Raw genomic sequence first — 27,566 nt, forward strand, 5'->3', positions numbered from 1 at the left:
CCAAGGGGCGGGGCATTTTTCCTAATAGGCTATAAATGGCTATAGTAAAATCTTGTTAACACCCTAGAGCCACATTTATTGTCGGGATCTCATGAAACATGGTCAGAGATTCTCCCAATAATATCTTGGACGAGTTTAAAAATGATGCTGATTGGTTGAAAAACATGGCTGCCAGGGGGCAGAGCATTTTTCCTTCTATGGCTATAGTAAAACCTTGTTAACATTCTAGAGGCCACATTTATTGTCTGATCTTTATGAAACTTGGTCAGAAGTTTGTCCCAATGATGTCGAAATGAGTTCGAAAATGGGTATGGTTGCTATAAAAACATGGCCACCAGGGGGCGGGGCATTTTTCCTTATAGGGCTTTAGTAAAACTTGTAACACTTTAGAGGCCACATTTATTGTCAAGCTTCATGAATTTGGTCAGAAGATTGGTCTCAATGATATCTTGAAAGAGTTTGAAAATGGGTACATTTGCTTGGAAAACACGACTCCAGGGGCGGGGCATTTTTTTCATTATTAGGGCTATAGTAAAGTCTTGTTAACACTTTAGAGGCCACTTTTATTTCGCGATGTCATGAAAAATGGTCAGAAGATTCATCCCAATAATATCTTGGACGAGTTCAACATGATGCTGATTGGTTGAAAACATGGCTGCCAGTGGCTCTGCATTTTTTCTTTTATGGCTATATAGTAAAACCTGGTAACACTCTAGAGGCCACATTTTATTGTCTGGATCATCATGACACTTTGTCCGAAGATTTGTCCAATGATATCTTGGATGAGGTCAAAAATGTGTACAAATACGTACAGGACTTTAATGATAAACACTAGTCTGGCCAATGTCGTCTTACAAGCTGGTATATACACTCACTGCTAGGAGCAGAATCATTTTGTCATTCTGTTGCAGACAGGCAGTGGTGATCGTTCTAAGCAAATTGAGGTTGCGGTTCTTTCCGTAGCTAAGGCTTCTAAGCACACACTGATTTGCAAAATATGCTCTGTAAATTCTAAATGCGACCAACTAAAAACAAACCCTTTGCCAACTTCTAGGTCAAAGGTTAAGTTTGAACATCATGATTCCTTTTAAATGGCAAATGATATTCGCGTACGATCTTACAACTGTAAATCCCTATTCCCAACTCGGCATTTTCATCAAAGGGCATGAAGGGTGTCCAAGGTTGACAGGTTGGAATCTTTGAATGGCAGGGTGCTGCCCCCTTCCATTCATGACAAGCTGGAGCACTGTTTTGATGGTGTTTCACTTGTAACACACCAAGCAGTATGACCCATTATATTTATCAACATGGCTAAATGAGGCCAAAATAATTGTTAAATGCCCTTTGTTTATTTCCAAAGACATGGATGGATCATCTTTGTCTCTGAATATATTATAAATACTCGTGTTGTTGATTTTGTCCTGTTTGCTTATTGCAGGAAAACTGTTAACGCATTATGTTGTGAAGACTCTGTAATTAGACAGCTAGCAGTATTATGATTATCAAATATTAAAATTTGACTTAACAATATAGCGCTTCAAATTATATAAGACTTTATTTTTGTTTCAGATATTTCAGTTTCCCCTCACAACAATTTGCATCAAACCTCTTGTCTGGTAAGAAATTTCATTGAAAACCAACTGCTGGTAATACTATCTTTTTGGTAATGGGGGCTATATAGGAACCACTTTGTCGGTCCGTCAGTCTGTCCGAAATTTCATCAGATCTTCACCCAAACTTGGTCACAAATTGTATCTAGAGGATGTATAGGTCAAGTTTGAATATGGATCATGCCCGGTCAGAAACTAGGTCATGGGGTCACTTATTGTGTTTTAAACCTGAAGTTTTGTCTGGGCCATAACTTTGTCATTTATTCATACAGTATTTTAAATGATGGAACAGTTCATAATGATTTCAAGACATCTTCTGATCCCTGGAGATAAACTAGGGATTGATCTGTCTGTATATAACAGTTCAGAGACTTCCAATCTAGCGTGAGAAGATGTAATGATAATGTTAAATGGAAATTACATATAACCATACATGACCGGGACTTTTGCCGATTTTCCGGGACATGTATAAAATGTAGCGATATTTATAGACATATGCATTTTTGGTACGTTTTGTTTTGTTTCGCATCGTTAATTGCAAAAGTTCGAAAGCCTATCCGAAATATACTTGATCTATTAACGTCAAATTAAACATTACTAGTTCCTTTACTAGATACAGGCCATGTGTTTTCAGTGTAATCGTTCTAAACATAGATGGTGACGTCACTGCGTTATTGTTATTAAGACCGGTGTGTAACGCGGTGTTGTTGATACGCCTTTATTCATTTATAACATTTATATAATAGCGTAGCGTAGTCTGCCTATTCGGGTAGGCATTGTCATGGAGACGCTGCATATATACACAGATTCGAGGTGCAGTTAAGCCTAAGATAAGGTACATGTATATATGGATTTTGTAAATTTGGGGACATTTGACAGAAATCCGGGACGTATGGCATGTATGATATAACAGTTCATACAGTTTAAGAAATACAATACATTTTATACAATGTCGTTTTTTATGCCCCCCGAACCAGCGATTTTGAGGGCATATTAAAATCGCTCTGTCCTTTAGTTTGTTAGTCCATCGTCCGTCTGTAAGTTAGTAAGTCCGTCTGTCAGTCCGTCCGGATTATTTTCCGTTCAATAAGTCAAGCAATTGTCATCAGATCTTCACCAAACTTCATGAAAATGTGTAAGGCAATAACATCTAGGTCAAGTTAGAAAATGGACCAAATAGACCCAGACACCCCTGAGTTATGGCCCTTGAATCATAGTAAAATAGGGTTTTTTAGCTCGACTATTATATATGAAATATATATAGTGGAGCTTTCCTACTCTCCCCGGGGTTCCAGTGTCCGTGAGCGTTGGAATGAACTATAGTGGGGGACATATTGTTTTTGCCCTGTCTGTTGGTCTGTCTGTTGGTTTGTTTGCTCCAACTTTAATATTTTGCCATAACTTTTGCAATATTGAAGAAAGCAACTTCATATTTGGAATGCATGTGTATCTCATGGAGCTGCACATTTTGAGTGGTGAAAGGTCAAGGTCATCCTTCAAGGTCAAAGGTCAAAATATACCTAGAAAGGTGCAGATTTGCTTCAGTTTTGTGTTTAGGTTCATTTTATTCCTAAAATATCACAGCTATTACACTATGCCTCCAAACAATATACGAAGCTTTACCCAAACCAAGACACTCTTGATGTTAGTAATGGTAGGTGAACGTAAGAATTAAATGCTGGCAATTCACATGAAATTGACATGAGGGTTTATTAATTATCCATGGTCCTGACCCCTTTAATATCTGAAATCCCTGTTTGTGCATATAACATAATGAGAACACCCTTTGGGCGACCCTAACTTTGTATTTCAATCAGTTTCTTGTTTTGACCATTATTTTTACATTATTATCAAAACTTGTTAGTTTCCTACCCTTGAAAAAGGAGAGGGACTTACGGTTTGCGCTCTGTGTCTGTCAGTCTGACACTTTTCTGGATCCTTCGATAACTTTAAAATTCTTCACCCATTTACTTCAAATTAATACTGAACCTCTCTTATGGCAATACGGTCAATCTCAACTATGTATGGCCCCATTACCAACCCTGGGGTGCCCCTGCCACATAGGCCACGCCCACCCAAAATTGCCTTTTACTATAATTTCTTCATTTCTACACCGATTCACTTCTAATTGAAACTGAACTTCTCTTATGACAATACGGTCAACTATGCATGGCCCCATTACCAACCCTGGGGCGCCCCTGGGTCAAACATGCGGCGTGGGGATGTGCGTCGGTCTCTGCCGCGCCATTTCTAGTCAACATTGGAAACATTGGCATCTTAAAGGAATAAATTATGTATGAGCCCAAATTTTGCAGAACTATGGCCCTTGCTCATTTTTGTTTAGCTCCTCAGCTGAAATCATCATCTAGCAGTCACAATAGTTGAGTGGTTGGAGAGGCATGCATTGCGTCCTACTACTGCTCAGACTATATCATGGTAATGCCTTATCCAAATAACACAAGTATTCACCATGTGCAAATGTCTTGTTGTCTGTATAACTCTCTCTATTAGCTCAAAGTAAAAAGCATTTGAATTTGCACACTTTGGTATTTTAGTTTAATTTTGTTTGGACATTACAATTGTTTTGAAACTAAAGATTAGTGTTGGGGCATAACACTTGTCTTTAAAATGTTTATTTGTGATTATTATTTTTTTTCAGTTTGGCAGACAAAACATGCTGATCAAAAAGAATGTGTACCACAGGGGCCAGTGTTTCCATTTGAGTGATTGACAAGAAGAAGAAGAGATGAGAAATGTTATCATCATATTTTAGTCCCTACATTTATAGTGTACAGCTCAATGTATTGAACCGGTGTTATAGAATATAATTGTGATACATGCGAACATTATAACATTATGTATAAGATGATATTTCAAAAGCAATAAGAAATAAAAAAGTATAAAAAGGTCAAAACAGTAAACCTTGTGTTGACAGTGGACAGGTTTAAAGTGGAAGTGACTAGTTAACTGTTGATCATAAGCTGCACTGATGGAAAAAATAGTGGGAAATTACTATCTAGAAAACTGTTTAACGTACGACAACAGTTGTGGAACTTCATAAATGACCGTATGTAACAGGGCTGGGCAGTTTTCCTTATATAGCTATAGTGAAACCTTTTGAACACTAGTGACGTCACTGTTTTTTTTCCAATCTTCATGCATTTTGGTCGAATATTTGTTCAAATGATGGCTCAGTCCAGTTTCGAAATTTTTATGTCTATTCAAAAAACATATCCACTAGAGCACGAGGCAATTGTCTTTTTATGGCTATAATGAAACCTTGTAAATTCTCTAGAAGTGACATTTTTAGCAATATCTCCATAAATTTTGGTCAGAATATTTATTCTAATGATAGCTCAGTTGTCGAGTTTGTAACTGGTTCCGGTTTGTAGACTAACATGGCTGCCAGTGGACATGACAGTTTTTCTTAAAGTGCTAGAGTAGAACCTTGTTAACACACAATTGGGCTTTTTTATGTGCATTTTTCATGAAAGATGATCAGAGCATTAGGCCCAATGTAATCTCAGCTGACTTTGAAACTGGATCACATAACGTCAAAAAGTGGGTCAAAATGTCAAATTAAAAAAAGCTTGTAAACACTGGAAGTTGCATTTAAAATTGTGTTCCTTTTTTATGTCCCCCACAATAGTAGGGATATTTTGCATGCATATGTATCTCATGGAGCTGCACATTTTGAGTGGTGAAAGGTCAAGGTCATCCTTCAGGTCAAAGGTCAAATATATGGGTCAAAATCGCTCATTTAATGTACACTTTTGCAGTATTTCAATATTCAAGATAGCAACTTGATATTTGGCATGCATGTGTATCTCATGGAGCTTCACAATTTGAGTGGTGAAAGGTTAAGTTCATCCTTCAAGGTCAGATGTCAAATATATGTGTCCAAAATCGCTCATTTTATTATACTTTTGCAATATTGAAGATAGCAACTTGATATTTGGCATGCATGTGTATCTCGTGGATCTGCACATTTTGAGTGGTGAAAGGTCAAGGTCATCCTTCAAGGTCAGAGGTCAAATATATGTGGCCCAAATCGCTAATTTTATGAATACTTTTTCTATATTGAAGATAGCAACTTGATATTTGGCATGCATGTGTATCTCATGGAGCTGCACATTTTTAGTGGTGAAAGGTCAAGGTCATCCTTCAAGGTCAAATATATGGGTCAAAATTGATCATGTAATGTCACTTCTGCAATATTGAAGCTAGCAATTTTATATTTGAAATGCATGTGTATCTCATGGAGCTGCACATTTTGAGTGGTGAAGGGTCAAGGTCATCCTACAAGGTCAAACGTCATATAGGGGGACATTGTGTTTCACAAACACATCTTGTTTAAAGTTTGTCAAAACATTTGCTGTAATGATAAGCAAAGTCAAGTTTATAAATGATTATTTGCCTACAAATTACATATTTTTCATCAAGTTCATTTATTATTCTAAACTACACCCTCTCAGAATAGTTTAGTTACTTCTGGTCACAGTTGAGCACCTTAGGGCTCTTGTTCTATAATTTGATTGTTTTGGAAAATTGTCATTTTGCCAAAATGTGAGCAAGTCCAAATTTAATTAATGTATAAAGTGGAAAATTATCTATGAATCTGACTGCATAGATGTTTGGTATTCAGCAAAGCATCGTGTAAATGTAGTAAAACTAAACACAATTGTGTTAGCATAAAACTGGCCATGCCATGGGGGTCAAATGGTTAATACAGACTTGTAGGAAAAAGACTTCTAAAAATTTTATCCATTAAATATATTTTGTGTACATAATGATTAGCTTTTTCCTTCAACTTATCGCTTTCATGGTGTAAAGAAAACATGCCGACTTACTAAGTAAGTCGGAGATCTGGGTTTGATTCCCAGTGAAAGTCAAGTCACAAGGAAAAATGCTTATTGTTGGAAGGATTTATTAGTTATTCAAAACGTAAGATTTTTTTCTTTGCTCGTTCAGTTACAAATAACAGCAAATGATCTGAAAGTTTTTGTTTATAACGTAGAAGTTAGTGTCATGAATAGTAAATTGGAATAATGCACTTAATAGAAACTATACATATTGTATATAAGACTTAAATACGCAGAAATGAAATACCAGTAGCATTATTAATACATTTTTATACCCCCACAAACGAAGTTTGTCGGTCCGTCTGCCTGTCTTGTCTGTCGGTCCGTATTAAGTGTCCGCTCTCTAATTCAAGTTGTTTTTACCCGATCTTCACCAAACTTGGTCAGATGTTGTATCTATATGATGTTTAGGTCAAGTTCGAATATGGGTAATGCCGGGTCAAAATCTAGGCCAAGGGGTCACTTAGTGCGTTTTTAAACTTTGAGCATGGTGTCCGCTCTCTAATTATGCACCCCTTCGAAGAAGAGGGGGTATATTGTTTTCCACATGTCGGTCGGTCGGTCCGTCCATCAGATGGTTTCCGGATGATAACTTGAGAACGCTTAGGCCTAGGATCATGAAACTTCATTGGTACATTGATCATGACTGGCAGATGACCCATCTTGATTTTCAGGTTACTAGGTCAAGGTCACAGTTATTCCAAATAATAAAATGGTTTCAAGATGGTAACTCAAGAATGCTTAGGCCTAGGATCATGAAACTAAGGATCATGAAACTTCATAGGAACATTGATCATGACTGGCAGATGACCCCTATTGATTTTCAGGTCACTAGGTCAAAGGTCACAGTGACAAAAACGTATTCACACAATGGCTGCCACTACAACTGACAGCCCATATGGGGGGAATGCATGTTTTACAAACAGCCATTGTATATACTACTACCCAATGCTCGTATATAAGTAATGCCGTATCAAGCCAGTACTATACTAGCGAGTCATGTATCGGATATATCCTACTACCCATGCTCGTATATAAGTAATGCCGTATCAAGCCAGTACTATACTAACGAGTCATATACCGGGTATATCCTACTACCCCATGCTCGTATAAAAGTAATGCCGTATCAAGCCAGTACTATACTAGCGAGCCATAGCGGGTATATACTACTACCCCATGCTCGTTTGTAAGTAATGCCGTATCCAGCCGGTACTATACTAGCAAGCTATATACCGGATATATCCTACTACCCAATGCTGGTATATAAGTAATGCCGTACCAAGCCAGTACTATACTAGCGAGTCATATACCGGGTATACCCTACTACCCCATGTTCGTATATAAGTAATGCCGTATCAAGCCAGTACTATACTAGCGAGTAATATAGCGGGTATATCCTACTACCCCATGCTGGTATATAAGTAATGCCGTATCAAGCCAGTACTATACTAGCGAGTTATGTGCCGGGTATATCCTACTACCCCATGCTGGTATATAAGTAATGCCGTATCAAGCCAGTACTATACTAGCGAGTTATGTACCGGGTATATCCTACTATCCCATGCTGGTAAACGAGTCTTATACCGGGTATATCCAACTACCCCATGCTCGTATAAGTAATGCCGTATCAAGCCAGTACTATACTAGCGAGTTATATACCGGGTGTATCCTACTACACCATGCTCGTATATAAGTAATGCCGTATCAAGCCGGTACTATACTAGCGAGTTATAGAGCGGGTATATCCTACTACCCCATGCTCGTATATAAGTAATGCCGTATCAAGCCAGTACTATACTAGCGAGTTATATAACGGGTATATCCTACTACCCCATACTCGTATATAAGTAATGCCGTATCAAGCCAGTACTTTACTAGCGAGTCATATACCGGATATATCCTACTACCCAATGCTCGTATACCCGGTATAAGTAATGCCGTATCAAGCCAGTACTATACTAGCGAGTCATAGCGGGTATATACTACTACCCCATGCTCGTATATAAGTAATGCCGTTTCAAGCCAGTACTATACTAGCGAGTCATATACCGGGTATACCCTACTACCCCATGCTCGTATATAAGTAATGCCGTATCAAGCCAGTACTATACTAACGAGTCATATACCGGGTATATCCTACTACCCCATGCTCGTATAAAAGTAATGCCGTATCAAGCCAGTACTATACTAGCGAGCCATAGCGGGTATATACTACTACCCCATGCTCGTATGTAAGTAATGCCGTACCAACCCAGGACTATACTAGCGAGTCATATACCGGGTATATCCTAAAACCCCATGCCTTTATATAAGTAATGCCGTTTCAAGCCAGTACCATACTAGCGAGTTGTATACCGGGTATATTCTACAACCCCATGCTGGTATATAAGTAATGCCGTTTCAAACCAGTACTATACTAGCGAGTTATATAGCGGGTATATCCTACTACCCCATGCTCATTATAAGTAATGCCGTATCAAGCCAGTACTATATTAGCGAGTTATATAGCGGGTATATTCTACTACCCCATGCTCGTATATAAGTAATGCCGTATCAAACCGGTCCTATACTAGAGAGTCATAGCGGGTATATACTACTACCCCATGCTCGTATAAAAGTAATGCCGTATCCAGCCGGTACTATACTAGCAAGCTATATACCGGATATATCCTACTTCCCAATGCTGGTATATAAGTAATGCCGTATCAAGACGGTACTATACTAACGAGTCATATACCGGGTATATCCTACTACCCCATGCTCGTATATACGTAATGCCGTATCAAGCCAGTACTATACTAGCGAGTTATATACCGGGTATATCCTACTACCCCATGCTCGTATATAAGTAATGCCGTTTTCAAGCCAGTACTATACTAGCGAGTTATATACCGGGTATATCCTACTACCCATGCTCGTATATAAGTAATGCCGTATCAAGCCAGTACTATACTAGCGAATCATGTACCGGATATATACTACTACCCCATGCTCGTATATAAGTAATGCCGTACCAAGCCAGTACTATACTAGCGAGTTATATAGCGGGTATATCCTACTACCCCATGCTCGTATATAAGTAATGCCGTATCAAGCCAGTACTTTACAAGCGAGCAATATACCGGATATATCCTACTACCCAATGCTCGTATATAAGTAATGCCGTATCAAGCCTGTACTATACTTGCGAGTTATATAGCGGTATATACTACTACCCCATGCTGTTATAAGTAATACCGTATTAGTTACACTGTTTGTAACTGATGGTGTATGAGAGCGAAGCTCAAGAAGGGAACTGAGGGTGTATATCCTATACACAATCAGTTACTAACTGTGTATCCATTATATCTCAACCGATTACTCGGGGTGTATGGAAATTTCTCAGGGTGTATGGAAAATACACAATGGGCACATGGCCTCTCAAAGCAAATCGAATCAGGTCATTTTTGTAGGAGGCGAGTTATACCTTACTACCCTATGCTCGTATAAGTTATGCCGTATCACATCAGTTGTATTTTTGACGTCATTTAGTTATATACAGGATAGTCATATAGCGGGTATTTCCTATAACCCCCAAGTACGTACTGTTAATGCTATATCAAACCTGTTATATTCCTAATTTCACAAAGCGGGTATAACCGACTATCCCAGGCTCAAGTTTGCCAAGCGGTATCTACCCAGTAATATTCTATATGTCATTATGCGGGGATACCTGACTATCGTATGTTCGTATTTAAGTGATGCTGTAGCACATTAGTTCAACACTCACAAGTCATACCAAGGGTATATAGGGTTAGGGCAACTAAACCTAATCATATTGTTCACTGCTCGCCTGCATGGTCTGTTCTTCTAAAAGCCATGTAAGAAACACAATCATTCTGCTGTGTGCATATTTTGATCAAATTAATGAATGCTAGTTCGGTTGTTCGGCATAGCTGTCTTACCAAGCTTTTCACATAAAATACCCTTTATCAACAAACAATTAAATGATGGGGAAATTTCACGCCTGTAGACCCGAATGAATGAATCAGAATATTTTAATTATTGATTTCAGAGAAATCACCCACAGCATTGGCCAAATCACTGCGGAAATCCGGACTTCTTCATGCACGTTTTTGACCTAACAACAATCACTGCGAAATAGCGCAGACCGTGTTTGACTTACGCTGGCCGCATACGCATTAAGACCTATTTTCGCAAGACGCGACTATAAGTGTGATTTGGTTGTGTTGAAAGAACACTGTGCATGTATGAACTATTTACATCTCATTGCGATGGCGATATAATAAATTCATAATAAGCCTTGTGAGGCCACATATGATCACATGCAGTATATTTTTATCTAAGGAAAAAATTGTTCGGTTTGAATATACGTGCACTTTATAAGAAACACATCATGCGGTGGATATGCGACAATTAAACCTTTATTTTCTATTTAAATATTTATAAACGTGAATATACGACTTGCTTTAACGATACAAGCGTTAATTCGTTACTGATAGGATCATGCGGCAGCAATGAATAGGACACTCCTCGTGTAAGTTATCATCATAGTCTAGGGACCCTTCAGATTTTGCATCGTAAAAAGTGTAACCCAGTAATATTGCTTAAAATGGTTGAGCTAACTTAATTTTCATCTTTTCTCGTGCTCTTTAATTACCCACATATTTAGGTCTGGTTGATAGTACTTATACTTCCCACAGAGCAATTCGGTTCAAATTACTAATAACAACAATACACATTTTTAGCTTTATTTCAAATGTGAACATATTTATTTAACGCAGACGTGTACATAATTTTAACACAGAACAAGGGCTGTTTGTAAAACATGCATGCCCCCCCTATGGGCTGTCAGTTTTAGTGGCAGCCATTGTGAATACGTTTTTGTCACTGTGAACTTGACTTTTGACCTAGTGACCTGAAAATCAATAGGGGTCATCTGCCAGTCATGATCAATGTACTTGAGAAGTTTCATGATCATAGACCTAAGTATTCTTGAGCTATCAACAGGAAACCATTAAACTGTTTTGAGTCACTATGACCTTAATCTTTGACCTAGTGACCTGAAAATCAATAAGGGTCTTCTGCCAGTCATTATCAATGTACCTATGAAGGGGGTCATCTGCCAGTCATTATCAATGTACCAATGATTTTTTTATTTTATGATCCTAGGCGTAAGCATTTGAGTTATCATCCGGAAACCATTTTTCTATTTCGAGTCACTGTGACCTTGACCTTTGACTTAGTGACCTGAAAATCAATAGATGTCATCTCCGAGTCATCATCAATGTACCTATGAAGTTTCATGATCCTAGGCGTAAGCGTTCTTGAGTTATCATCCGGTAACCATTTTACTATTTCGAGATCAATAAACCTATGCAGTTTCATGATCCTAGGCCAAAGCGTTCTTGAGTTATCATCAGGAAACCATCTGGTGGACCAACCAACTGACATGTGCAAAACAATATACCCCTCTTCTTCCAAGGGGGGCATAAATATAATATTAATTTTTAGTAATCTAAATTAAATAAAAATTGCTAGATTGTATTTTCCGAGAAATTATCGGAAAACATCGTTAAAGTTAAAGGGTATCTGCCAGCTTATGCCATTATAACACAAATGTTAAATGACAAAAGCTGTTGCCCGGTTCACGGCACGCGGAGCCTACCCTATTGTGAACCAAAATCTTTGTGTGTATTTCATCCTAGTAGTTACCTTGACATAGAACAGACACATTGGTTACTTTTATGAAACAATTCTTATAAAACTTGGTATACAAATTGCGACATTGTTGCCCATTTGTCCGTCAGTCCATGTCCGAATAGTAGCTAAAGTTGAGAAAACTCAGTAAGATTTCATGAAACTTAATATTCACATAATTTTTAAATACACAAAATAATACATTGACCATTTTAATTTTGTGATAAAACTTGGTTTTCAAATGAACTCAGAAGAGCAATGTGATATTTATTTTGTCCCTACCGTTTTCACATGAAGGGATTTACGGTTGACCCACTGTCCATCGGTCTGTCAGTCAAATAAACCTGGATCTGGTTACAATGTTTTCCTAAGATTTCACCAGGTTACCTACTTTTTGGAAACACTCAACCCAGGCTTACTCAACCAAGATGAGCATGTCGATCAGGTTTCATCAACATTGAGTCGAAAAAAGCCTGGTTTCTTCCATCACCTGATGATCCTCTAACACAGCAAGTCAATCCTCGAATGTCCGAAATATGTTCTGGTTCTTATAGTGGCAGACAAAAACAAGACCTATGATTTTAAGTAAATTTGTTATGTTCATATAAACATTAATTATTCCAACTATTTTTTTAGCTTGTATATGTTGTTATACAATTGTATTAAACATGGCCAGTTAAGTCTTTCATAAGATTCTAACTAAACAAATGAGTTTTAATTTCTTTTAAAACTCTTGATGCAAGCAAACGATGAACGGCAGTATTGGGGGAAAAAAAACTGGCAGACAATATGTATTTGACCATCAAAACTAGAGAAGACTGAGATAAAGATATGCAGAAAATGAAGCAACACCAGTTCATACACAGTGCTAAACTCACATCATAGAGATGTTTAAGTTCATGGTTTTCAAGACTATTAAAGCTCAGGACTTTGGTACAGTCTCCCCATCTACAGCATTTCTCTTGAACCACATGAGAGATGATATGTGCATCTTGCTGTCCTATGGAGTGGAAGTCTTCCTTGCAGGATATCCATTTGCACGAATACTCCTATAACAAGCAACTTTGTAAACTGCAGATTGGAAGCCAAAGTCAATTAACTTACAGTGTCCACATTTTTAACTTTAGTTATAATCATTGACTAAGTTTTTCACAAATGTTATTTTTGATTGAAAATGTTAATGAAAAGGCAAAAAAAAAGAGATTTACTGTGAAATAAGTCAATGGAGATAAGCCTACTAATAGCTCTTGGTGTGTATTGTGGATTTCACCATGATTTGTTTAACTCTATTTTTGTTTTATTTATCTATATATTGATATTTTCTATGAGTTCTTTACGCAGATACACATCTAATCAGAGCCTCTGTTAATGTAATAAAAGTATGTTACTGTTCTGTTCTTCTGTTAATAACTAATCTAAAAAGAAAGAAAAAAAGTAAATTTGCACTATTGTATGAATATGGCATACACTTATTTTTCCATGTTGAAATCTTATTAAATTCATGATATGAAGCCCTAAAATGTTTGTAACAAACAGATGGATGGACTGACAGACTGACCGATGGAAAACGCCAACACTATATCTCTCTGGCTTTGGAAAAGATAATGATTCAACAGAAAGTAGAAATCATCAATAAAAACTTGATGCATCTAAGTTAACTTAGCAATTAGTGAGTTCAATATGTCCTTTAACTGAACAAAAAACAGATGTTTCAAAAACTTAACATGATTTGTCATTTGTTGCAAATATTAAGAAGCACTTACAGGTCCTGGGTTTCAATCACCAACATATGATAAAATAGTTCTCAGTAACAAAAGGCACAAAAATGCAAGAAAAAAATCACTTTAATGTTAAAATAAATATATATAGTTATTCAATAAACGATGTATATTTTGTCATAAAGTACCGGTCCTGGATTTTTCTCAACATCATTTAAGAGATTTAAGAGCATCAACATCCGCTGGGACAGGTTAACATGTTGTTGAATACACAGCTGCATCATGATGTAATGAAGACCACCTTGTCCACACATACGACCCAGAATCATCAGCCCAAACATCTTGATCCACATGGTGGGTGGGAAATGTTTGTATGTTCCTAAAGAACAAAACATGTTAATGATTTATCATTTCAAGTATAAAAGGCAAGCCTTAAAATTCTTAGAAAGCTTTAACATCTGAAGGTTAATATCACCCTGGCTGTGCAGATCTTGGTAATATACCCATTAAAAAAACATTCCTTAAAGCCACACACCTTGAAATGAAATATCTGGCATAGTAAATTTGGATATAAATAAGAAACATATTTTATCTTTGCCAATTAGAATATATCTGGTGGTTGCAAGGTAGAAATCCGTCTTTCTTGTGCTTTAAAACTTAAAAATAATTGTGTTTCTCGAATTGAACATGTACGTATACAAATCATACATTCAGTTTTAAAATATAAACAAGAGTTCCGCGGTCGGAGATGACCGCATTGAAGCCGGATTTTTGATTTAAATGACAGGAAAGTACCTTTCGTGTTTTTGTCAATGCAATACTTAAATTACTGAAATATTGTTCAAAGGTCAAAATGAAATGTAAGTACTTTTCAAGGCATGAGCAAACCTTGTGTTATGTTTTGAATGCATGCATATACATGAACAACAATAACATTTAAGGTCACAAATATGAACTTGCATTGACAATTAGGAAAGTTTGATCTCAATTTTTTTATTAGCAAATTAGTAACATATTGTTTGAAGTTTCCATCAATTTCATTATCAAATGTAAGAAAATAAACTTAGATGAAAGCATACCAAAGTTATAACAATTTTAACATTTTAACATTTAAGGTCACAGTGACCTTGACCTTCAAATGAATGACATTGAAATGACCAGTGGTCATCTTCTAGTACTGGCCAATCTTTATTTCAAGTTTGTAGACTCTAGGTACAAGCATACCAAAGTTATAACATGAAATAAGAACTTAAACATTTTTACATTCAAGGTCACAGTGACCTTGACCTTCAAATGAATGACCTTGAAATGTCCAGTGGTTACTTACTAGTTCTGGCCAACCTTCATGTCAAGTTTCAAGACTCTAGGTCCAAGCATACCAAAGTTATAACAACTTTAACATTTTTACATTCAAGGTCACAGTGACCTTGACCTTCAAATGAATGACCTTGAAATGTTTAGTGGTTACTTACTAGTTCTGGCCAACCTTCATGTCAAGTTTCAAGACTCTAGGTCCAAGCATACCAAAGTTATAACAACTTTAACATTTTTATATTGAAGGTCACAGTGACCTTCACCTTCAAATGAATGACCTTGAAATGACCAGTGGTCATCTGTTAATCCTGGCCAACCTTCATGTCAAGTTTGAAGACTCTAGGTCCAAGCATACCAAAGTTATACCATGAAATAAGAACTTTAACATTTTTACATTCAAGGTCACAGTGACCTTGACCTTCAAATGAATGACCTTGAAATGACCAGTGGTTACTAACTAGTTATGGCCAACCTTCATGTCAAGTTTCAAGACTCTAGGTCCAAGCATACCAAAGTTATAACAACTTTAACATTTTTTATATTGAAGGTCACAGTGACCTTGACCTTCAAATGAATGACCTTGAAATGACCAGTGGTCATCTGTTAATCCTGGCCAACCTTCATGTCAAGTTTGAAGACTCTAGGTCCAAGCATACCAAAGTTATACCATGAAATAAGAACTTTAACATTTTCGAGCACGCCGCCCGCCCGCCCGCCCCCCCGACAACATCAATCTATAAGCCGAGATTTTTTCGAAAAAAATCCGGCTAAAAAATAAATTACTTGCTAACTAGGCTATAGATTTAATGACAATTTTGCAAACTTTCAAATTGCATCTTTATGTACTGAGTAACATGTATTTCATTTCAAGGTGTGTGGCTTTAATGTAATAAACAAGAGTGCTAAACTGTCACAAGATACACCCGTTTGAAGGTTTTGGACACCATGCTAAACGCTGGAAATGCACTAAGTGACCTAGTTTTCGACCCGGCATGACCTATATCTGAACTTGACTTAGATATCATTAAGACACAACTTCTGCCCAAATTTGGTGAAGATCGGATGAAAACTCTTTCAATTAAAGAGCTTACACCATGCTAAATCCTTGAAATGCACCCTGTGAACTAGTTTTTGACCCAGCATGACCCATATTTGAACTTGAACTAGATATTGTCTAGATACAACTTCTGACCACATTTGTTGAAGATCAGATGAAAACTACTTCAATAAGAGAGTGGACACCGTGCTAAATGCTTGAAATGCACTAAGTAACCTCGTGACCTAGTTTTTGACCTGGCGTGACCCATATTTGAACTTGACCTAGATAACATTTTGACACAATTTCTGACCAAATTTGGTGAAGATCGGATGATAACTACTTCAATTTGAGAGCGGACACCATGCTTAATCCTTGAAATGTACTAAGTGAACCCCTGACCTTGTTTTTGACCCGGCATGACCCATAATTGAACTTGACTTAGATATTGTCTAGATAAAACTTCTGACCAAAGTTTGTGAAGATTGGATGAAAACTACTTCAATTAGAGAGCAGACACCATGCGAAATGCATGAAATGCTCTAAGTGACCTCGCGACCTAGTTTTTGACCCGTCATAACCCATATTTGAACTTGACCTATATATCATTTACACACAACTTATGACCAAATTTGGTAAAGATCAGATGAAAACTACTCCAATAAGAGAGCCACCAATGCTAAATCCTTCAAATGCACGAAGTGACCCCGTGACCTAGTTTTTGACCTGGCATGACCCATATTCAAACTTGACCTAGATATTGTCTAGATACAACTTCTGACCAAGTTTGGTGAAGATCGGATGAAAACTATTTGAATTAGAGAGTGGACACTGTTATGGACGCCGCCGCCCGCCAAGGGTGAAACTATAATACGTTCCGTTTTTTCAAAACCGGCGTATAAAAATAAGTAATATCCCTCACAGGGTTCAGGTCACACAATTAACTTATAGACAATAGGCAATACTTAATTCATTCGCTTCCAACTGTTTCTCTTGACAGATAACAAATGTTCAATCAAATTTTCATTCAAGATCTTGTCACTTTATTTGGTTACAAATTTGAAATATACTAAAATTTGCCTTCATAATGGAAACTTCTATTTTCCAAGCATGCCTTCCACTTCCTTGAGCTGACTTCGTTGAGTTAATGATTAGCAGATGCAATCTGTAAGATTTACTTATAAATAACTCTAAAATAAGTGATTGTTACCCAAAAAATAAAAAAATATAAATTCTTTTGTCTAATTACACACTTTCACATACATAAATGTGACACACGCATAAAGGCCCATAACCATCCAATCAAAATATTCAGAAATAGAGGTGCTCATTATACTAACAGTAATGACTAAGTTTGTATACATGTATGTTTTTTCAACTATGTTTTGCAAAATATTCTCATGCAAACCAGGGTTTCCAATTTAATAAGCCACATGTACATTGCATGTAACAGGGGTAAGACAATGCTAACAAGAAATGTGGTTGTCAGAAACACAATGCCCCCTAATGCGCCACTTTGATTATTTTTTTACCTTTGACCTTTAAGGATGACCTTGATCTTTCACCACTCAAAATGTGCAGCTCCATGAGATACACATGCATGCCAAATATCAAGTTGCTACATTCAATATTGCAAAAGTTATGAAGAAGGTTAAAGTTTTGGTTAAAGTTTTTGAATTATTTTTTTTGACCTTTGACCTTGAAGGATGACCTTGACTTTGACCTTTCACCACTCAAAATGTGCAGCTCCATGAGATACACATGCATGCCAAAAATCAAGTTGCTATGTTTAATATTGCAAAAGTTATGATGAAGGTTAAAGTTTTGGTTAAAGTTTTGGGACACACACACACACACACATGGACACATACAATGACAGACAGGCCAAAAACAATATACCCCCGATCTTTCGATCCGGGGGCATAAAAATAATCCTGGTTGTGTTTTTCAAGCAATCTAGCTAAAACAAACAGGTTTAATAAAATAGAAAGATTAACTAAAATGAACATACCAGTTATATAGGGCTATAACTATCATATTGAGTATGTCAACACAAAATCGTGTCATTAGTTGCTAAAAGATACAGAAAGCATTATATGGGAAAGTGCAAGTGTTGACCTCCTTTTTTGTTACTTTATTTGTACATAAAATGCTTGTCAAGCATACACAAGTTAGTGATTTAAAGTCATACCATTGGTGAGCCTATCAGCTTAATTTTACTCTCTTTTCCAGTCTCTGGTTGCTTGATGTGGCGACTGCAGAAGTGGCTCAGCAAAGCGTCTTCGTTGGAGCAAACAACCCTGCATTCTGGACACCGATTGTGCGCCTCCTTTAAATATAAAACTTTGTGAAACATAAAAATATATTTAACATTTATTTTTCATCATTTTAACCAATAAATACCTACTAAACAAGAACTTTGACATTAACTTAGATAAGAAAACATATATATTATTTTCAATTAAATTGTTAAACAAGAGCTGTCTCCATAGGATGACGTATGCCCCCAATAAATGCTTTGATAGAAATTATGAGCATTTTTCGAACCCTAAACGCGGACCCTAAGGTCAAGGTCATGGGGTAAAAATTTGTGTGGGTATGGAAAGGCCTTGTCCATATACACATGCATATCAAATATGAATGTTACATCTGAAGCGACAAAAGAAGTTATGAGCATTTTTCGAAACCTAAACACAAAGTGTGACGGACAGACAGACATCAGACAAACAGACAGAAGGACAGTTCGATCACTATATGCCCTCCTTCGGCGGCATTAAAAAAGTTAATCCAGAAATGCAAAATAAGTCCCAAACTAGAGAGCGGACACCATACTTAATCCTTGAAATGCACGTAATGTAAGCAAGTTAGTTCAAATAACAATGTACACAATTTCAATACTTTCTTAAAGTTAGTTCAAATAACAATGAACACAATTTCAATATTTTCTTATCACTTAATCAATAATTATTATTTAAAAAAAACATCCTGACAGTCCCCTCACATTTATGTGACTGAACTATCAGTCAAAAAAACGTTTGTTAGCTAACAGGGAGATATCTGTTATGGGAGAAGGTTCAAAATATTTTTGCCATTTCTTATATCACACTGCAAGTGTCAGTGCTACTGGCTCTGGGCATTTTCTATTTTTATCAAACCACTAAATTCAATGTATTTTATTCAGAAAACTTTGCAAAAGACAACCTCAGTGTCTGGACTGACCTGATGCACCAAATCGCACAAGTCAGCTACATCTCTGAAATTATTTCAATACAATCATTTTCATTAATAAAAATAGATAACAAGAGCTGTCAGAGGACAGCGCGCTCGACTATTCGAGTGCTTGACAGTATAACGTAAGCCATCATGGGGAAATTGTTCATATTCAATAATTTATTAGATGAACTTTCAAAAATAAAAAAAGGAAAAAAATAAAAATTTGGGGAGGGGGTAGGGGGGTTGAGAGGGGGGTATAACGTGGGGTGTGGTCATTTATTAGACGATCTGACGATCTTTCAAAAATAAAAAAAGGAAAACAAAAAATTTGGGGGGGGGGGGGGGTGGGGGGGGCAGGGATTCTGGGTTGGGGCGTGGGGTATTGCAGTGCTGCAGCTAGGATTTGAAAAAGGCAGGGTTTTTTTTTGTCAAAAGGGCACTTTGGACGCGCAGTATTTTGTCAAAAGGGCACTTTCGAGCGCGCGAGTGTTTCTAGAATGCTTCCTCATGCATGTTTATTTATGTGTTATCAATAATTGTAAGAATAAATTATTCCCATTGTCATTAAACAATTCAAATTTAATTACTACAATGAGGAATAAATTAATTACAATGTATTTTAATAAGAGATTTATTAATCATCATATGTAAAAAAAATAATATTTTTTTTAAGGGCAGGGGGGGCCCTAGGAAGGTCAGGGCGGAGGTTCGGGAGGGCAGGGCGGAGCGCCCTTCGATTTAGGCCTAGCTGGAGCACTGGTATTGCACGGGTGGAATCCATTGTGGTATTCAGGTAAGTGTTGTTTTGTCAAAGTATTAATAAAATCTTATCATAAATAAAGAAGTTATGTGAATTTAAGCAAAATGTTTAATTCTCAAAGTAAAAAAGGGGCCATAATTCTATCAAAATGCTTGATTCAGTGGTCTAATCTTGTTTATAGGTTGGGTTCATGTTGGAAAACAAGTATGCAAAATATAATAGCAATATGTCAAAGAACATAGGAAATATTTGGGGTAGTACGCAAACTTTAACATAGATTTATCAATAATATGCATATTCTGAGTATAAAAGGGGCCGTAATTCTATCAAAATGCTTGATTAAGTGGTCTGCTCTTGTTTGTAGGTTAAAGGTCATGTTGGTAAACAAGTATGCAATATAACAAAGCAATATGTTAAAGGACATAGGAAATATTTGGGGTAGTACGCACAATTTAACATAGATTTATCAATAATATGCATATTCTAAGTATAAAAGGGGCAATAATTCTGTCAAAATGCTTGATACAGTGGTCTGCTCTTGTTTATAGGTTGGGATCATGTTGGTAAACAAGTATGCAAAATATGAAAGCAATATGTCAATGGACATTGAAAATATTTGAAGTAGTACGCAAACTTTAACAGTTGCACGCTCACGGAAACGCCAACGCCGGGGTGAGTAGGATAGCTCCACTATATATATTTCATATATAATAGTCCAGCTAAAATACAGTCAACAGTTAAAGAGTTGTTGTCACTGGGAATGTGATCTTGCATATATACACTTCATGTTGACAACATATTATTTTCAATTAAATTGTTAAACAAGATCTGTCTCCATAGGATGACGTATGCCCCCAATAAATGCTTTGATAGAAATTATGAGCATTTTTCGAAATCTAAATGCATTTTTTGAACCCTATACACGGACCCTAAGGTCAAGGTCATGGGGTTAAAATTTGTGTGCATATGGAAAGGCCTTGTCCATGTACACATGCATATCAAATATGAATGTTACATCTGAAGCGACAAAAGAAGTTATGAGCATTTTTCGAAACCTAAACACAAAGTGTGACGGACGGACAGACATACATCAGATAAACAGACGGAAGGACAGTGCGATCACTATATGCCCTCCTTCGGCGGCATAAAAAACGTTAATTTAGAAATGCAAAATAAGTCCCAAACTAGAGAGCGGACACCATACTTAATCCTTGAAATGCACTAAGTGACCCTGTGACCTAGTTTTTGACCCGGCATGACCCATATTCGAACATGACCTTGATGTTGTCTTGATACAACTTCTGACCAAGTTTGGTAAAGATCAGATGAAAACTACTTCAATTAGAGAGCAGACACCATGCTTAAACCTTAAAATGCACTAAGTGACCCCATGGTCTGATTTTGACCCGGCATGGCCCATATTCGAGCTTGACCTAGATATTGCCTAGATACAACTTCTCACCAAGTTTGGTAAAGATCAGATGAAAACTATTTGAATTAGAGAGCGGACAAGAAAAGTGTGACAGACAGACAGTGAGAAAACTATATACCCACTTTTCTTCGAAAGGGGGCATAAAAAATGTGGAGTAAAATATATACAAATGTGTTCTTTTTCTTTGCAGACTGACTTACCTATCAAAATAGTTACATAAACAAATATGTATAATTATATTGTTAATATTATGCGCATAAATAAAACATTTGCTATTTCATGTAAAATTAATTGTAGACAGCAAATAATGAAACAAGAAACCGTTTGAGACGGGTGATGCTCCACAAAGGTTTTTTTGTCACAATATTGCACTATATATTCAGATAAAAGGAAACGTCTTGAGGGGCATAACTTTGGACAAATTAATACAATGGATGGTTTAGTAACTTAAAAATTTCAAAGGGCCATAACTCTGTAAATAAATCATCTAACCAGAACCCACTAATAACATGCGCATCTCCTCAAGGTAGTTAAGCTTCCCATAAAGCTTCATTGTATTCCAGTCAGTAGTTGGGGAGAAATAGCCCGGACAAGAATTGCACTATATGTACAGTTTATAGAAAATTTCAAAGGGCCATAACTCTGTGAAAAATCATCCGACCATAACCGGCTTATAATATGCACATCTCCTGTTGGTAGCGAAGCTTCCCATAAAATTTCATTAAATTCATGTAATAAGTTGCTGAGAAATAGCTCGGACAAGCATTGCACTATATGTACAATGGAAAATTTCAAATGGCCATAACTCTGTGGAAAATCATCCGACAAGAACCAGCTGATAATATGCACATCTCCTGTTGGTAGTGAAGCTTCCCATAAAGTTTCATTGAATTTCCGTAATAAGTTGCTGAGAAATTGCTCGGACAAGAATTGCACTATATGTACAATGGAAAATTTCAAAGGGCCATAACTCTGTGAAAAATCATCCGACCAGAACCCGCTGATAATACGCACATCTCCTCTTGGTAGTGATGCTTCCCATAAAGTTTCATTGAATTCCAGTCATTAGTTGCTGAGAAATAGCCCGGACAAGAATTGCACTATATGTACAGTAAATGGAAAATTTCAAAGGGCCATAACTCTGTGAAAAATCATCGGACCAGAACCCGCTGATAATATGCACATCTCCTCTTGGTAGTAAATCTTCCCATAAAGTTTCATTGAATTCCGGTCATTAATTGCTGAGAAATAGCTCTGACAAGAATTGCACTATATGTACAGTTAATAGAAAATTTAAAAGGGCCATAACTCTGTGACAAATCATCCGACCAGAACCCGCTGATAATATGCACATTTCCTCTTAATAGTGAAGCTTCCCATTAAGTTTCATTGAATTCCGGCCTTTAGTTGCTGAGAATCCAAAAATTGTTCACGGACAGACCACAGGTGGTTAGCGTGTGGCTATGATATTAATTAGTGAAAACATCATTTTGAATGATAAATAATCATATTATAACGAAAAATTAACTTTTCTGAAAAAAAATATTTCACTATCAAATATATATATAACAAGGTATGCAACTCAAAATCAGCCCAAAACGGGGTGCATCGCTTTGAACAGCCATATCTTCATAAATTTTGCAGCGATTTTCACGATCTCGGTCTTATTCAACGCAGAAATGAATTTCCTTTCTGGAAATGTATATGTCTTGCAATATTTTTACAAATGCTGGGTCAACTTTTAAGAAATAACACGATACACAACACGCATGACCCAGTTGACAGTGATCATGCTGTCTTTAAGACTGAAATCTTCACGGAGTAAAGGGCAACTTCCCTACAAAGTTCATGTAGTTCGATACCATAATTCAATAAAACGTATGAAAAAACATTATTACCGTTCTTGTCGTTACATTCTGCATCAAGACTAACTGTCCAGCGCCGTTTGAAACCTTTGTTTACATACATTTCAACTAACTGACATTTTAAACATACGAGTGATTTCATTGGTCCAATGCGGAGGTGTGTCTTTACAACTGGAGATTTCATTCATAAAGAATACATGATCACTGTCAACTGGGTCATGCGTGTTGTGTATCGTGTTATTTCTTAAAAGTTGACCCAGCATTTGTAAAAATATTGCAAGACATATACATTTCCAGAAAGGAAATTCATTTCTGCGTTGAATAAGACCGAGATCGTGAAAATCGCTGCACAATTGATGAAGATATGGCTGTTCAAAGCGATGCACCCCGTTTTGGGGTGATTTTGAGTTGCATACCTTGTTATATATATATTTGATAGTGAAATATTTTTTTTCAGAAAAGTTAATTTTTCGTTATAATATGATTATTTATCATTCAAAATGATGTTTTCACTAATTAATATCATAGCCACACGCTAACCACCTGTGGGACAGACAGACGGACTGACGAAGCGGCGACTATATGCTCCCCCCCAAATTTTTTTGGGGGAGCATAAAATGTCAAATTAACATGGATAATAGAAAATATTGTGAAATGCTTTATTTATAAATTAGAAACTAGATAACACTTCTAAAATGATTGCAAGTTTCCATGATTCATTGAGGAATAAACCATGTAAAATGTTAGTTTTGCAAATTTATATAGTTATGGGAAACAACTACATTAAATTTAAATATCAAAGCTTTTTTTTTAATTGTATATGTACCGGTAAAACACTGCTTCATTCGTAAGAATGTCATTTGAGGCTAGATGAAGATACAGCTGTTGAACATCCATCTTCCGCAAGTCTCTCAACAATGCATGGCGAAAACGATCACAAGAAAATTTGGCACCTTTGAAAACAGAGTTGGCGAATGTCTGTGTAAATAAATCACAAATATACATGAATGAATACACAAGGAATATTCATGCTTTGCCTCAAGATTAAAATGAAAAGTTTGCAATTACAATTCCCTACAATCTGTAAAATATTCCACACGCTTAAATAAAATATATAACCATGCAAATTAGTTAGAAAACGCAATGATGCCAATCATTGCACATGATGACATCAGCATAATAAGTTTAACTTTATATTGATGAGAAATACTGTAATCATACGAAGCTTAGGACTTGACATTTGAACTGTTTAAGTATAAAGAAATGAAATAATTACATCATTTATAGAAACTATGAGTATCACGTTTAAATGGTGGCATTTCGTGTTTTCTCAAAAATGTTTACAAAAACAGTAAACATTTAAACGACTGTTGATATCAACATAATCCATTTTAGTTCATTACGTTACAATGTTGCAAAACTTATTAAAAGCTGTTAAAAAAAGACTGGTATACATTTGTATCATGTGTGCCAGATGGCCCTTATTCACAACAGCGTAAACATAACAAAACACCATGTACGACCTAGATGTCTTGAATATTTGACACACGTCGGCACAAAGTGCTCTTGAAAATTTTCCAGCTATTTGTTGCATGATCATTCCCCGAATTGTCTTGAACATTTGACGCGCGTCAGCACAACGTGCATGAGGACATTTTTTCCGACATTTATTCATCCGCATTCATTTTTAATTTAATAAACAGATGCTCGTTTTATGTACATCTTGTTAGGTAGAAAACAATAAAAATTTTACACAGGTGTAGTCTTATTGAAGAAATGTGGGATCAATATTTATTTGTCTTTGTTATAAAATACTACGGCATGTAAGTAGAAAATGTGTACCCAATGACTCAACAACGGCAAGAACAGTTGGTTTTAATATACACATTGCCCAAATGGGTAATGATCTGAATATAACTTCTGGAAATAATCATTACTTTCAGTTTGGAAATGCGATGTCAATGACGCTTTTATAACTGACATATGGATACCGTTTAAACGGTAACCTTTTGTTTATTTCATTAATCATTTTGTTTTAACGTTTAGAAAAATGTGTACATGTGATACCATTAATAGAAACAAACCTGAAACTGTAATTACTGTTCTATACCATTGTCATTACATATTCTCATCAGAGATTGGCAGGCATTTGACAGCTATATCGTCAGGAAGAATATCCTTAATCCGATGAGCATTGGAGTCCCCAGCAATACGGTTCACTTTTCTCCTGTCTTGGGCACCTGAAAAAATAAAAGGAAAATGCTTCCTGACACAACACTGCATCCTGTTCAAAAGAGCCTGCGTAATAAATCTACTAATTATAAAAAGACAAGTCTTAACAACCCAAATACTACCTTAACAATACTATTGCAACAAGACTAATAAGGACGACTAAACTTGTCTTATGTGTATCTAACTACACAAAAAGAATATAAACAAAACAGATCAATCACGCTTTAATAAAAATAAAGGTCACACAAGTTAAAAAGCACTAGTTTTCAATAATCAATAAGTGTCAAAATTGCAATACACTGGTCAGTGTTCAGTGCAAATATCACTATGAACATGATAAAAGTGTCAATTATTGCACTAGTGTGTAACACACTGAATGTGTCCAAATGCGCGAAGCACCTGTTTTTTAATAATTAGTATTAAAGTGTCACTCAAAATTGCAATCCACTGGCAAGTGTTCAATCAATGCAAATATCACAGTCACTATAAACACATCAAAAGTGTCAATTATTGCACTAGTGTAAAACACACTGTAAGTGTCCAAATGCGCGAAGCACGTGTTTTTAATAGATCACAAAATGGGTAATAAAACGCACAGTTGAAGTTGTAGGTATAGTTTTCATTCTTAAATCGTAACATCTGCAGACCAGCGTCTTGAGAGTCCTTTTAAATTTGGAACTAAAGTAGGAGTACAGTATAAAGTTCACTGAAGCGTTTACTTGCACCAAGAAATTACAAATGTTTCCAGCAATTCGGATAAAATCCATGCTAACGGTTTGACCCTTGGTTTGGACGTTCGATCTATAAATCAAAAGCATTGCCTGTGGTGTTTGACATATAATGAAAATGAGTACAACTACAATCAACATCATTGTCACCATTTGTTGTTCTCTGTTATATTTATGCGCCTCGCCCATAACTCTAGATTGTAACAACATTTGTCGCCTTTTGTTCGCCCCCCAAACGGTTTTGACCAGAAGACTGTTAATGACCGAAAGCAGAACAAAAGGAGTAAAAGTAAATATGGTTACAAACCACCAATAATATCCAAATTGATAGCTGTGCGATTCAGCAAACTCGGTATTTGTGCATGCAAAATATTCACTTTCGTTTGATCCCGATGCTATCATTGAAACTATTGTCGTCTCAAAAAAATCCGGAGATGTTATGATCGCACATGTAATAAATATGGCGACAATGGCTACTTTCGCTTTTTTCACAGTACACCATGCTTTGCCTTTCATTGGTAGTTTTACTGCAACGAACCTCTCAATTGTAAATCATACGGTCAACCATACTGCAGTATTTCCAAAAATGTCCGAAAGAACTCTGGCGATAGGAATGTACGCATAAGTGTTCCTTGAAAGGCGTTTGTTTGAGCAGTGTAAAAACGATAAAGTAAGACACAAAAGTAGGTATAAAGAATCGCAGACGGCTAAAGTCAATAGATACACATTTGTTGACGATCGCATTTTAGGGTTAACCAGCACCAACATGTTTAAAAGGTTCCCGACCAAGCCGAACGTGACTTTAATAGGCACCAAATACGTCTGTACCACTAGCCGCGTCAAGTGTACACTTTTTGAAGTCAGTTGTGTGACGTCGCTAGAGGTATTGTCATCATTTGAAAAGGTATCATTTTCTCTCAACTCACGAATAGTTATTAAACTTGAGAAATCCATATTCGCTTCGTACAACTTGTTATTGCGATGTCAATTTCGACCCAAATTGTTCAAAAAAAAAAGTTACAAACACAACACCCAGTCGAAATTAGATCTCCGGAGTTGAAACATTATTATTCCAAGCTTTTACCACTTCTTTCTG

General features: G+C 36.5%; 1 protein-coding gene and 2 long non-coding RNA genes across 3 annotated transcripts; 2 read left to right on the forward strand and 1 right to left on the reverse strand.

Annotated features, from left to right (window-relative positions):
• Positions 1-1,575: 1,575 nt before the first annotated feature.
• Positions 1,576-10,793, forward strand: LOC127845605 (uncharacterized). The gene is made up of 2 exons (XR_008033280.1): positions 1,576-1,616; positions 10,527-10,793. It is a non-coding gene; the product is annotated as an uncharacterized LOC127845605 (long non-coding RNA).
• Positions 10,794-10,866: 73 nt separating this feature from the next.
• LOC127845604 (uncharacterized) lies at positions 10,867-19,005 on the forward strand. Its single transcript, XR_008033279.1, has 2 exons — positions 10,867-11,009; positions 18,473-19,005. It is a non-coding gene; the product is annotated as an uncharacterized LOC127845604 (long non-coding RNA).
• On the reverse strand, positions 14,001-26,204 carry LOC127845601 (uncharacterized). The gene is made up of 6 exons (XM_052376618.1): positions 25,621-26,204; positions 24,337-24,488; positions 19,460-19,493; positions 18,432-18,569; positions 17,321-17,405; positions 14,001-14,269 (listed from the first exon to the last, which is right to left on the reverse strand). Exons 1-5 carry the CDS (start codon positions 25,627-25,629, stop codon positions 17,385-17,387), a joined length of 354 nt encoding a protein of 117 aa, XP_052232578.1. The 5' UTR covers positions 25,630-26,204; the 3' UTR covers positions 14,001-14,269; positions 17,321-17,384.
• Between the last annotated feature and the right edge of the window lie 1,362 nt (positions 26,205-27,566).

The sequence above is a fragment of the Dreissena polymorpha genome, chromosome 9, assembly GCF_020536995.1.
Source record: "Dreissena polymorpha isolate Duluth1 chromosome 9, UMN_Dpol_1.0, whole genome shotgun sequence".
Classification (NCBI taxonomy): domain Eukaryota; kingdom Metazoa; phylum Mollusca; class Bivalvia; order Myida; family Dreissenidae; genus Dreissena; species Dreissena polymorpha.

Coding starts and splice junctions, on each gene's coding strand:
- LOC127845601 (XM_052376618.1), bottom strand. Junction 18,570..19,459: donor TGTGCGATTTGGTGCATCAG/GTCAGTCCAGAC, acceptor TTATATTTAAAG/GAGGCGCACAATCGGTGTCC. Junction 17,406..18,431: donor AGCTGATAGGCTCACCAATG/GTATGACTTTAA, acceptor TAAATCTTACAG/ATTGCATCTGCTAATCATTA.